General features: G+C 45.1%; 1 protein-coding gene across 2 annotated transcripts in view; it reads left to right on the forward strand.

Annotated features, from left to right (window-relative positions):
- Limd1 (LIM domains containing 1) overlaps window positions 1–14,200 on the forward strand; it is a 50,419-nt gene that overhangs the window by 11,316 nt on the left and 24,903 nt on the right. For both annotated transcript variants that reach the window (XM_032911290.1, XM_032911291.1), the window contains one exon: window positions 13,814–13,915. In XM_032911290.1, the coding sequence (XP_032767181.1) occupies window positions 13,814–13,915 (102 nt within the window). The remainder of the gene's footprint in view (window positions 1–13,813; window positions 13,916–14,200) is intronic.

The following is a 14,200-nucleotide window of genomic DNA, read 5'->3' on the forward strand; positions in this document are numbered from 1 at the left end:
TGCGGGTTATGATGAGCGGGCTACGCCATTGGGAGTGCTTGTATTGTAGGCACAGCTGGAGTGTGCTAGACCACACTTTTCTTGGAAACATTCTGTATACTTGTCCCCAGGCAGTGTCCAGAGGGACACGAACCAAACTTGGATGAAACTATTCCGAGTGTATCTGGCAAGCTGAACAGAAGCTCTATGCTGAAACAAAACAGGTCACCAGATTTTCCAAAACAGGGAGTATTGGCCAGAGAATATTTATATCTACTCCGGGGTTTGTTTTTCATTTTATCCCTCCTGGGGAAACCAGCTGGACATGGGATCTGGCAGTCATGCTGTAGGAGACTTTCTACTTGACCATTTCAAATAGATAACTTCAGGATCTACAGCCGGGTTATTTTTTACGCTTTCTAAGCTCTGAGTGTGGACTTGCTTTGGTTCCTTCTTCCTCTTGCTCTGTGTGATTTACCTCTGTGTCCTGGGGGAGGGAGAGCAGGTTACTCTTGGTGATTGGTGGTTTGAGGAGAACGTATCAGGCAGGAGCGTGTTGTACATAAAGTTAGGGAAGCCTGCTGGATGCTGCTTGTCTTTAAAGTTTTGGGAGCTATAATGACCAAGGTCCTTGGAGGGCCAAGTGGCCAAGTTCCCCACCCCCCATCTTGCAGAGCCCAAATCGGGTGATTACATTACAGCAACCCGGTGCTGGACAACAGGTGGCGGCCATTTCAGACGGTGTCAATAGCAGATTTGCTTCTGTTGCCTTCTGACCTTAACTGCAGCTTCCCCATTCTCCTGAGCCTCAGGGCTTTCCTTTTAGCAGGGTGGGACCACGTTGGCTCACATAAATGGTCAGGCCACACCCTGAGGTTTTTGAATCTGCTCAAGTGTCTTCTGCTCTCCTTCCACCACAGTTTGCAATGCTTCCTGATGACTCAGTATAGTGGCAATTATAGAAAGAGCTGGACCTCAGGGGCAGCTGTGGCTGGCTGGCTCTGACAGTGGAACTGACAGAGTTGTCCCTGGTGTTAACCAACTACATGGGGAGCAGGACCCTAGTGTGCTGCTTTTGGACTGTGTGAGCTTGAGCATTTTATTTCAATCTTCTGGGGACTGGATGACCTGTGTTTTCAGGCTGTGAGGGGTTTTCTTGCTGTTGACTAGGAGAACATTCCCATCTCTAGGAGTGACAGTGGTTCAGGCAGGGCGATAATGGTGATGGTGATGATGATGATGAGTGTATGTGTGTGAACATGTGTTGTTTAACTTGGATATCGTCTTCTTTAAACACTGTGTGCATTCGTCACTTGAAAAAGAGGAACAAGTTTGTGCGTTGGTGAGCTTGAAAAGTTTTCACCTTCTGCTTGCAGAGAAGCCAGTGACAGTGGGGAAGCCTGAAAGGGAAGGTGTAGAAAACATGTGTGCACAGTGCCCTGACAAATTTGCTTATATCCATGAAATCACACAGGGCGTGGTTTGTGCTGTGTTTATTTTGGCTTACCCTGGACCAGGCTCAGGTCACTGGCTGAGTGAGACTTCCCTGAAGTACCAGGAGCCACCTCTTCCTTTTCGCTAGTTCCTTGGCTGGCCTGTCCTTTGGATGATTGACATCTCATAGTGAGGCATTGTGTTTCCTAGAGACTTAGGGGGCTACCCAAGAGTCGTACTGTACTGGGAGTCAGGGATAGGGTGAGGTGGAGAGGAGTTGAAGCCCCCCCCCCGTTTCTTCCCCCCATCATCCCACTACTCCAGGGTGCTTTTTGCATTACTTTCAAAATCTCCAAGACTGTGTGGGGATTGGCTATCCAGAAATGGATGTGTGACAGAAAGTAATTTCTGAAGACTGCTCTAGGGAGAGAAAAGAATGGCTCAGGATGTGGGGTGAGAGGACAAAGGAGGAAGTCAAGGAAGCTGCTGGCAGCTTAGACACTCACACAGGATGGGGTTGGGGTAGCTTCCGCCTGATCCCTTAGAGAGCCCCGCAGAACCCCCAGGGACAAGTTCACCAAATCCCAGGCAGATTGGGATAAAGCAGAGCGACGTGCTGGCTGGAACATGTGGTCCTCTCTGAAGAGACATTCCTATTACACCAAGTCAGACTTGGAGCTGTTTGTGGGAATGCAGAGTCACACAAACGTGGGCCTCGCATCTGTCTGCTCTGTGCCTCTGTTTTCCCACAAGTAAACCGAGCATCTGGTTGTAGTGGAACTGAGTTGGCTAATGGAGCTCTCCGAGCTATCCAGTGTGGGAGACTGAAGACATGTAGCTGTTAAGCACATCACAAGGTGGGCCGTCTGAGCCGAGAAGACTTTTAAGCATGAAATGGAGTTTGAAGATTTGGTGCAAAGAAAGAATGCTTTTTGGTATTGCTACACGAGCTGGGAGTGATGGCCAAACCTGTGATCCCAGCACTTTGGAGATAGAAGCAGGGAGTTCAAGGTCGATGACGAGGAGGACATTCCTATCTCCAAGAATGACAGCAGTTTAGGAATATATGTGGGGTGTGTGTGTGTGTGTGTGTGTGTGTGTGTGTGTGTGTGTGTGTGACTTTTGGACTTTGAGACTTTCCGCCTTGAGTATGGCTGTTTGAAAATAGACCATACCTGCCTTGTCTCAATTTTTTTTTGGAAGCACTCAGGATGGAATATGGCAGATAGTGTGGGTCCCTTGCTGTTTAAAATACATTAACGTATTCTCAAAAGTACCAAAGCATCATTAGTTACTTTTTCCCATCTGAAAGTTGATGCCAGATGATGTGTTCAGAGACACAGAGTCTTAAAGACTTGGGATTGTTACCCACTTTACAACCAGGAAGGTTGTGCAAGGATGAGAGGAGTTCAGATGCTGCCTTGATCCCTAGGCAGAAAGTATGGAGGGTCTGAAGCTGCTGCCTGCACAGAGCAGGGTGGAGCAGGTGGTGATTACAGCTGAGGTAACTTGCTGGTTCTTTAAATGTTCTCTTCTGTTTAGTGAGTGAAGGCAGAGTACTAAGGCTGCTCATCCCACAGGGTCCAGGATATCAAAGGGACTTCCTGTCCAGAAAAAGATGATTTGGGAATTGACTCCCTGGAGAGCGCAGGCTACCAGTCTGCCCGTCTATGCTCTGCCCTGCCGTGGGGCTCTGTAGTTTTGCCTAGGCTTAAGCCTCCCTAGAGGCCTGTTGGGAGGGAAGGTGGCAGGCAGCCACGTTGGGGCACAGGCTGGGAGGTGTTCCAGGCAGCTTCCATGCTCGGCCTGAAAGAGCTGGGGCTGTGTGCTCTGGTGGCAAGGGTTTAACAGAGGCTCCTTGTTGGCCAGCCAGAGGTCAGTGTGAGAAACTGAATAGACTGGAGCTGGCAGCAACCCCTCTTCTGCTTGTGGCCCATGACCGCAACTCTCTGTCTGACCCGTGCGTGGAGGTGGGTGTGCGGTGTATGGAAGAGACAGCTCTGCCCAAGTTCATAGCCAGAGGGCAAAGAATGAAGATGGTACTTTGGGAGGTCTTTGCCTGCACTGAATGCTCTGGGGCAAGTCTATACGTCTAGTTCTCTCCCTTTTCTGGCCCAGCTGCCATTTAGTGCCAGCTCAGCTGATATGCTCTGTGACTCTTAGCAGTCACAGCCTTCCACACTCAGTCTCCACCGAAAGAGGGTGGAGGGATTTGTGACTGTAGCTACGGGATTTCTCTGTAGAGGTCCTGGAACTGGTTGTCCTACAACTAACTTTGTATACCAGGTTGGCCTCAAGCTCAGAGAGATCTGCCTGCCCCTGCTTCCCGAGTGCCAGGATTAAAGGTGTGTACCACCATGCCTGGCTGTGACTGGTTTTTAAGTGCCTTATTTCCATGAAGCAAAATGTGGAAGTTGGTATAACTGAACAGCTGCACACTTGACAGAGAGTAGTTCTGTCCTTCAGAAAGTTACCTCTTCTAAGTTAGTGCCCACTCACAGGCAACCCTCTTCTGATTTTTTTAAAACATCATTTAAGCGTTAGTGCAATTTTAAAAGTGACAGTTTTTTCTTTATCCCGACTAGCTCCCAAATAAATGAGGCAGAGACGATAACATTTACGTAGTCAAGCTTTTTGGCACAGTAACTGAGCAGAATTAATCTATTTTAATCCTCTGAAATAATCTGGTTATTATCTCTGAGATACTCGCATTTTAGTATTGATCTGACTGTCTCTGTTATAGGTTTGCTCCATGGTATTCCTTGACCTTCTCCTCATTGCAAATCCTCTCTTCCTCTTTCTGTCCCCATCCCCTGTCTGGGTTCAGATATCCAGCCCTATTTTCTTCTCTGCTCAGACAATGGCTGATCAGCTCTTATTGACAAATCAGAGAATAAATGGGAAGCAATGTTTGCACAAAATTGAGTCTAGGGAAACTTAGAATACGAATTGCAGTCCCATGTCCAGATTGCAGCCAGATACGAGGGCAGAGAAATCAGCATTTGAATAATACAAGGATAATCTTTACACAGTGCACAGTGACGTTATGCTCACATTTAAGAGTTAAAATTTTTAGAAATTATTTTGATCTATCTATCTATCTATCTATCTATCTATCTATCTATCTATCTACATGTGGGTATATGCATGCAAGTGCAATTGCCAAAAGTCCAGAGGCCAAAAGCATTGGATCCCCTGGACCTGGTGTTATAGGCACTTGTAAGTACTTGATATAAGTGCTGGGAAATGGCCTTGGGTCCCCTGGAAACATGCTCTTAACTGTTGAGTCATCTCTCCAGCCCCCATTTAGTAGTTTTATTTCCATTCATTTATGTGTGTAGAGGCACATATATTACAGCATGCACTTGGAGGCCACAAAACTTTCAGGATTCATTTCTTTCCTGTCATATGGGTTCTGGGGATCAAATTCGGGTTGTCAGGTATATCAATCATTAGGGTTCTCTAGAGGAACAGAATTGATAGAATGGATCTATCTATCTATCTATCTATCTATCTATCTATCTATCTATCTATCATTTATTGCCTATCTAGAAAGGGGACTTTTTAGAATGGCTTACAGACTGTGGTTCAGTTAGTCCAATAATGGCTATCTACAAAACAGAAGGTCCAAGAATCCAGTAGTTGTTCAGTCCATGAGGCTGGATGTCCCAGTTGATCGTCAGTGCATGCTGGAACTCCCAGAGAAGTAGGTGCTAATGCCGTGAAGGAATGGACTTGGTAGTGAAAGCGAGCAAAGTGAGCATGCTTCCTTTTCCCATGTCCTTTATATATAGACTGCCAGTAGAAGATATGGCTCAGGTTAAAGGCGTATCTGCTTACTCTAGGAGATCTGGATTAAAGGTATATCTTTCCACCTCAAAGATCGGGTTAGAAGTAGATCTTCCCACTACAAATGATTTAATTAAGGAAAAGTCCCTTACAGATGTGCCCAGCCATTTGGGTTTTAGTTAATTCTAGAAACAACCAACATGATAATCAAGAATAGCCATCACCTCTGGTTTAGGCAGTAAGCACTTTACCTTGTCAGGGCATTCTACTGGCCCCATTTAATAGTCTGCTTGTTCTAAACTGTAATATAAATGAATTGCATTTACATGTAGCATAACAAATCAATACTATTTATTAGATAAGGTATCTTTGAACAGAAAGGACAAGTCAGGGTGAAGCAAAACTAGCAGCCTATTAAATTTGTAGACAGACATACATTAGGCTGAAGAGATAGCAGTTTTGAATGTTTCCTGTTCTTACAGAGGACCAAAGTTTGATTTCTAGTCTCCACATTAGGTGGCTTACAACTTCCTGTAACTCTAGGTCCAGGGGATCCCAGCAACATCCTCTTCTGACCTAAGGGCAGCTGATTCACACATCTAAATGTCCACACACATAATTAAAATAAATCTTTAGACCGGTAGTTTCAATCTGTGGGTCTCAACCCTTTTGGGTATCAAATGACACTTCTGCATATCAGATATTTACATTGTGATTCATGACAGTAGCAAAACTTCAGTTAGGAAGTAGCAATGAAATAATTTTATGGTAGGGGTCACCATAGCATGAGGAACTGTATTAAAAGTGTGTCAGCATTTAGGAAGGTTGAGAACACCGCTTTAGCAAAGAGACATCTAGGTAAAGGAGAGTGCACACTCCCAAAACATGTGTGTCAGCTTCTTGAAAGAGAGTCATATTCAGGTGTCTACAGTGTCTGTAGGTATGACCTTGAGGTATTCTAATTTAACTTGTTCAAAGGATCTAATTATAACAGTTTAGGGATTAAACAAAACTTAAATTTGAGTAAAGTTTAAAAAAATAAAAATACATGAGCTGGCTTACTTATTTCTCTTAAAGAATTTCCTTCTACAGGGCCAACAAAATGGCTCAGTAGATAAAAGTGCTCATTGTCAAGCCCGAAGACCTGAGTTTGATACCTGGAACCCACATGGTAGAAGCAAAAAACTATCTTCCGCAGGTTGTCCTCTGACCTACACACAAGTGATACACATGTCACATAACCCATATTAATAAATGTAAAAAAAAGAAAAAGAACTTTCCTTTCTAAGTGAAATTGAAAGGTAGCTTTATGAAGTACATTTAAGGATGAGAGAGGGGTGATAAAGTTAAATTGAGTGGCAAACACTGGCCCTAAGTGAGCACAGTTCATTGTTGTTTCTAACATCCTTGTTTCAGATGTCTACAGGGAAACAAGCACCATCTCTGTAGGCATTATGAGCACATTATGACAGAAACAAAGTGACAATTCAGTCCCTCATAATAAACCCACAAGCTCTGTTAGTTTTGTTTGTTACAATTTATCAAACGTCCTGCTTTCTCTCTACAGCTGGCACTGGCAAACAGAACCTTTCATTCCTTTTTAAAGTTACTAATTAAGTCTCAAATCACTTAAGTCACACTCACTTCATATCTTATGTAGTAATTCTCTGTGTGTCTGTCTGTCTGTCTCTGCTGTCTCTGTGTCTCTGTCTCTCTTTCTCTCTCCTGTGTGTGTGTGTGTGTGTGTGTGTGTGTGTGTGTGTGTGTGTGTGTGTGTGACAGAAAGGCTAGAAAGGCTGCATCAAGAGAGTTCAGAGGTGGGTTGGGGATTTAGCTCAGTGGTAGAGCTTCCTAAGCTTGGCCCTGGGTTCGTCCCCAGCTCGAAAAAGAACCACCACAACAAACAACAACAAAAAAAAATTCAGAGGCCTCACTGAGCCAACACAGGTGCAAAAGAAGGTCATTACAATGGTTAGAAAGGTGTTAATGAACACAGTTTGAGGGCTGCTCAAGACAGGCAGAGCTAAAGCACAGCACTGCAGGGTTGAGTCGAGGTTCAGAGATAAGGTGTGAGATTTCAGAGACTACAGAGCTGAGGTGGATTCATAGATGGCAGTTTAGGCAGGTAGTGTCAGTGTTAGACACTGAGCCAGCTGAACCCCCGAGGTAGGAGTTGTCACTTGTTGGTTCCTTGACACTCAGCTCAGGTGCTTTGGTCACTGCCGTTGTGCTCTTAGGTGTCCTTCTCTTTTAGGGTTTAGGTTTAGTAAATAATAGATTATCTCAGCTGGGATCCCACATTTCTGAATACAAGGAGGACATCTCTTTTAGAAAGAGATTTTGTTTTTAAACTTTTATGAGTGTGTATAAGTTTGTGTGTCTGTCTGGAAGGGTGTATGGCATGCCAGAAGAGGCTACAAGAGAGCATCATATCCCCTGGACCTGGACTTACAGATGATGGTGAGGTGCCTGATTTTGGTATTAGGAGATGATCCCAAGTCTTCTCTAGGAACAACCAGTGCTCTTAACCCCTAAGCCATCTTTCTAGCACCAAGGGAGACATCTTTTACAAGATTTGCTTCTCTCTTCCTCCTTCTCTGCCTGCCTCAGTGTGTGTAGGGTGGAGTGGGGTGTTGTTGTGTGGTATATGTGCGTGGTGGGTGGTTGGGTAGGCATTCTTGGCAGGTATGTGTGGCGGTCAGGAGACATCTTTGTAGAGCTGGTTCTCCCCTTCTACTTTTGTGTAGGTTCTGGGGATGGAGCTCAGGTTGTCAGGCTTCATTATTGGATTTCAGGTGCTTTACTGACTAAGCCACCTTGCTAGCCCATTGACAGGTTGTTAAGTTTTTTTAACTATGCACACATGAATGTGGCGTGTGTGTGTGTGTGTGTGTGTGTGTGTGTGTGTGTGTGTGTGTGTGTGTGTGTTAGTACTGGGATGCCAAGCTAGAAAAACAATGAGCTATACCCTTAGCTCCTACTTGTGTGCTTTTAAATGCTATAACTCAGTAATCTTATGTCAGAGGGAACTGTCTGAGGGAACACACTCTTCTACCCTTCAGAAGACACTAGGGATAAAAACCAGAGTTGAAAACCTGCGAATGAAGTGGTTGTTTTTCCATTCACTGTTGGAAAAGTCGTTTCCATCTGGTTTCTGTGCTTTCTCCTGGGAGACTTCCTTGGGTCACTTTTTCTTTCAGGGATAGCCAGATCCAAATTATATGCAGGTAACTGTGAGTGCAGACTTAGAGTACCTGAGACCATACCCCAACTCCCACAATGACTTTCTCCAGGGGTGGCTAGGAGGAGTGTCAGGCACTTTCATTGTTAGGAAGAGTCCTCCTGTCCCACCAGTAGTCTTTCTAAAGCCCTGACCAATCAGTAGTCAGATACATCCTGGTAAAATCTGACAGCAGGTCCTCTACTGCTTTCAGTCCCCTTTCCCTTTCCTCCTGGGACATTTGTTCCTAGGAACCATCTCTGTCCCAGTTCCCTTCCTCTGGACAGGGTCGCTTCTGGCTTTTCCTGAAAGATGGCATGACATTCATGTCTGTGCATGGTACACAGTTCATTTACTCTACCAATTTTAAGCCAGGAAATTTTATTTAAAGATTTATTTATTTATTTATTTATTTATTTATTTATTTATTTATTTATTATATGTAAGTACACTGTAGCTGTCCTCAGACACACCAGAAGAGGGCATCAGATCTCACTACAGATGGTTGTGAGCCACCATGTGGTTGCTGGGATTTGAACTCAGGACCTCTGGAAGAGCAGTCAGTGCTCTTAACCACTAAGCCATCTCTCCAGCCCCAGGAGATTTTATTAAGCAATATTTTCTAGGGAAAAAAGCTTTAATGATTTGCCCTGTATTCTACTCTAGGCTTCATACAAAACTGATTTAAAGTCTCATTATGGTGGGGCTCAGTGGTTAACTGCTTGTCTGACAAGCAAGCGAAGGATTGGAGTTTGGTTCCCCAGCACTCGACAGAAATCCTGGGTAGGGGTGGTGATCTGCCTTTAATTTCAGCTTTGGAAGGTGGAGACAGGGGAATCCTAATATGGCGGGACTAGCCATATTAGTGACCTCCGGGTTTGATGAGAGACTTTATCTCAATGAATAAGGTGGAAGAGAGATAGAGGATGATTCCAGTATCAGCCTTGGACCTCCACATGCATGTGCACGGTCCAACTGGGGTTCAAGCAGCAGAACTATTTGTTCTGATAAGAAACTTAGGAAGAGACCTGTCCTTGTTAGTGCTTTACCCCCACAGCATTGCCTCCATGGCTTTACTTATGTCTTTGTAATTTTTTAAGGATTTATCTTATCTTAAACTGTGTCTGTGTCTCAGTCTGGAAGAGCACAATAGATCCCCCTGGCACAGAAGTTGCAGGCAGGGTACCAGGTGGGTACCAGGAATGGAATTCTATAACAGTAATTTTAATATAAATTATGCAGTAAATTAATGCAGTATCTGTTTTTTTTTATCCTGGCTAGTTCCCCAATAATGACAGAGAAACCGAAATTTTTTTCGACTTGAAATACAATAACTAGGCCGTATAATTCTATTCTAATTCTTTAATCTAATCTGGCTACCTCCCAGCTGAAATCCCCAAGATGCTTGAATTTTTGTATTGCCTCTGGACCTTTGGGCTTTAGGTGTGTTCTGCTTTGATGTCTCTCCAGACCTCTCTTAGTTAGGGTTTTATTGCTGTGAACTGACACCATGACTAAGGCAACTCTTATAAGGACAACATTTAATTGGGGCTGGCTTACAGGTCAGCGTCTCAGTCCATTATCATCAAGGCAGGAGCATGGCAGCATCCAGGAAGGCCTGGTGTAGGCAGAGCTGAGAGTTCTACATCTTCACCTGAAGGCTGCTAGCAGAATACTGACTTCCAGGCAGCTAGGACTAGGGTCTTTAAGCCCACGCCCACAGTGCCACACCTACTCCAACAAGACCACACCTCCTAATAGTGCCACTCCTGGGGCCAAATATAAAAGCCATCACTGGACCCCTTTGTCAAGTTGACTTTTTCTTCCTTTCTTTCTTTTCCTCCTCCCCTGGCTGGCAGAAGTCTCTCCTCTCTATTGCCTAGTTATTGGCTTTTCCAGCTTTTATTGACAAGGCAGAAAATAAATGATAAACATTCTTTGTGTCCTGAGACAGAAGATTCTTGACATAAGCGTTATACATAATGACACTTCCAGATTGCAGTAAGATTGAGGGCAGAGAAATCAGCATTTGAACAACACGAGGATAACTTTACACAGTAACAATAACATTATGCCTACCGAACTGTGGTCCTTCATGAGAGCAGTGCATGGTGTCAACGTGTGAGCTGTCTCTCCAGCCTTTGTGGTATTGTTTTTATGAGTATCTTGGATTTCTTTCTCCTTCAGGAAGAATTCAGTGAAATTATTGGGTCTCACGTAGCATGAGTTTAAAAAAAAATGTGTCTAATTGTTCTCTAAAATTGCTATGTATCCTTTTGAGATTTCCCCCTAGAAGAGTGTGTACAGGGATTACTTGGCAGAGGGCTTAGTTGAAGTGAAGTGGGGTGTCTTAAACTCCCTTTGAGGGGGGAGGGACATTGAGACCAGAAACTGGAGATCAAGGGTAAATTTACAGTGATTGGGAAGTTGCTATCTGAACTTCCTTTCCCACTGAGTGAAGTGAGGTCATGTGTTTGGTGGCAGCTGAAGAAAGAGGTCTGATGCAATGGCTGTCGCACCAAGTGGCTTTAAGTACTTCCTTTGTGGGTTAGTGATGGCCTCACGGACTGGCTCAGGAACTGCAGAGTGTATGAGAGGATAGAAGCAGGGGCATCCTGAGAGTCAGGCAATGCTTTGTTGTGCTGTCTGGACACTCGGATCTCATCCTCATGTGCACACGAGGATCAGCTAGTAAACTTTGATTTTGGATACTCTAGAGGTAATATTGAGCACCCATCAGCACCCTGCCTCAATAGTGGGCCTAGAGGAGGTTATGTGCCCAATGGTAGGTAGATATCCAACACCAGCTGCCTCTGGGGATATTTCAGCTTTAGTGTGGGAGGGATGGAGTATTGCTAAGATCTTTGGTCTACCTTTGATACAATGGCATGGTCCATTTCTAGAATCCATTGATACCCAGATCTCTTGAGAGCTGCCAGGACCACAGGCTGTATAACCTTTACCTGAGAAAAAGCCCCTGTCACTTTCCTTTTGGTTTAGTAATAGCTGTTGAATTTTTTTTTCTTTTGGCCTCAGCCTCAAGATTGTGTAAAGTCTAAAAATAGTCAGCAGCTTCTTTTTTTCTAATGTTGAGCCCCAGCCTGGACCACTTTGTGAAGGCTCATGTAGGATCCAGGTAAGGTGGGGAGGAGCTCCTTAGCCCACTGTGGGAGAACAGTTTCCTCCAGGTAGGCTGAATCTAGTCACCTTTACTCTTCACCCCATTGCAGCATCTGGAAAGCACGTCTCCAAGTGATAGAGAAGTGTTTATAATTGGACAAATGCTGTGTAGGCGACTGGGCAAAGGGACAGGACACAGAGCTGCACTGTCACTTGCAGAAGGATGGCCTTTTTATGGGAGAGGCCTTGTAGTTGAGGTATCAGGTAGAGATGGCCTTTGGCGTGGATGTGGTAGCAACAAGGCATAATGGGAGGTGGGCCAGTCCAGCAGTGGGAGGTCTGGGGCATGGCTACTCTGGGGTTTGACTCCTAAGCAGGACAAATGACCAAGGCAAGAAAGGAGCCACATCCCCTCATAAGGTGCCCCACATATATATGGTATGAATAGCTACTCAGAGATACGATGGGCTCAGATTCTGTCTTTCAAACCTACGAGAGGTATGACCTTTCTAGAATTTGGCTTGTGGGGGAGAGATAGTAGCGTCTCTTATGAAGGTCTGAATGATAGGCACACGTTTCTCAGAGTGTGAACTGTGACTCACTTGTTTTTCTCCTACCTATTCTAAGAGGAACCTTTCTATCCATTTACCACCCATCCCTCACACCAAATATTTATCCTATTAATGTGGTTTTATATGGGATGTTCCTTACTTTGGGTACAACAGTTTGAACATGGGAGTTTTCTTCCTTGCTCTGTGTGTGCGCGTGTGTGTGCGTGTGCGTGTGTGTGTGTGTGTGTGTGTGTGTGTGTGTGTGTGTACTTGGCAGTCCACCAAGGTCTAAGAGGAAGACATGAGTCTGGAGGCGTAGGTAACAGGCCTCAGATAAAGAAGAACTAGAAGAGAACATTGCTGGGTAGGGTACAGAGAGTGGAGAAGGCTTGCTCCCCAGGTAGTTCTGGGAGACTGGTGGCTGTGAGGTTCCTCTTGGAGATGACATCCATTTCACCCTAAGCAAGGTTTGATGACTACCTGACCTTCTCCCTCTCCCTTTCTCACCAGCCTTAATGAGATGAGTTCACCTCATAGGTCTAGGCAGGCAGATGTATGTATTGTGTATGTGTAATGTATGTGTGTAATGTATGTGTGTGTTCTGTATGAAGCAGAGGCAGGCCCATCTCTGTGAGTTCAAGGCCTGGTCTACATAGTGAGTTCCAGGACAGTGTGTTACATAGTGAAACCCTGTCTTGAGAAGGAAAAAAAAGGAACTCTGAGGCAGAGGCAGGTGGATCTCTTTGAGTTCAAGGTCAGCCTGGTTACATATCAAATTCCAGGACAGCCAGGGCTCCATAGAGGGACTTTATCTCAGTCAGTCAATCAATTAAAATGGAAACTCTGAAATAATGCAGTAAGTTGGTTACCTGCTGAGTTCTGAAACACATATAAAAAAATTCACATAAAATTAAATTTCAGCCAACAGTGCTGACATATACCTGTAGTCCCAGCACTCAGGAGGCTGAGGTAGGAGGATTGCCATGAGTTTGAGGCCATTGTGGGTTATATAATGAACTCCAGGCAAGGCTGGGCTACAGAGTAAGACCCTGTCTCAATACGTTTAAACCATATGCAAACACTTTTGAGCTATGTTGTAGTCATGGTTTGAGTAGGATTTGATTTTCTGAATGGTGGGAACCTTTGAAAGTGTCTGGGCAGGTGTGGGACTGTGTGGGGTGTGTGTGTGTGTGTGTGTGCGTGTGTGTGTGTGTGTGTGTGTGTGTGTGTGTGTGTGTGTGTGTGTGTGTGTGTGTGTGTGTGTGTGTGTGTGTGTGTGTGTGTGTGTGTGTGTGTGTGTGTGTGTGTGTGTGTCTGTGTGTGTGTGTGTCTGTGTGTGTGTGTGTGTGTGTCAAGTGTGTGTGTGTGTGTCGTGTGTGTGTGCGTGTGTGCGTGTGTGTGTGTGTGTGTGTGTGTGTGTGTGTGTGTGTGTGCGCGCATGTGTGTGTGTGTGTGTATGTGTGTGTGTGTGTGCGTGCGTGTGTGTGTGTGCGTCTTGTGTGCGTGTATGCGTGTGTGTGTGTGTGCGTGCGTCATGCGTGTGTGTCGCGTGTGTGTAGGGTGTTGATGATAGCTGTTCTTGCACTTGTAAGAACTGAGCCCTGAGAAATGCATGGTGTGGTGTTGTGGTAGGGGTGGTATTCTTTGTTGTTCGTTGGCTTTTTCACGACTTTTTGAACATCCCAGTTTTCTCCTGACTTGGTGTCTTCTTGCCTTCTAGGAGCCTGTGTGAAATGCAGCAAAGGGGTGTTTGGAGCTGGCCAGGCCTGTCAGGCCATGGGGGATCTCTACCACGATGCCTGCTTCACCTGTGCAGCCTGCAGTAAGTGCACAGCAGCGGGGGTGGGAAGGGGAACACCAGCTAAGAGAGTGGGGAGATCGTAGGGATGGAACCCTGAGCTTCCTACACCCGAGGCAGTTGCTCCACCATGGAGTCACACTCCAAGTGGAGCATCCTCTAGAGTAAGGGTTCGTAACCCCGGATACAAAGCTAATGAAGTGAGGTGGCTTATCTCTAAGTACTTAAGATAATGATGGTAAGTTGAGTGGTTTCAAAGTAGTCCTTAATAACCTTGGGATTGTAATGTAGCATGGAGGACTCAAGAAG

The sequence above is a fragment of the Rattus rattus genome, chromosome 8 (genome assembly GCF_011064425.1).
Source record: "Rattus rattus isolate New Zealand chromosome 8, Rrattus_CSIRO_v1, whole genome shotgun sequence".
NCBI lineage: Eukaryota > Metazoa > Chordata > Mammalia > Rodentia > Muridae > Rattus > Rattus rattus.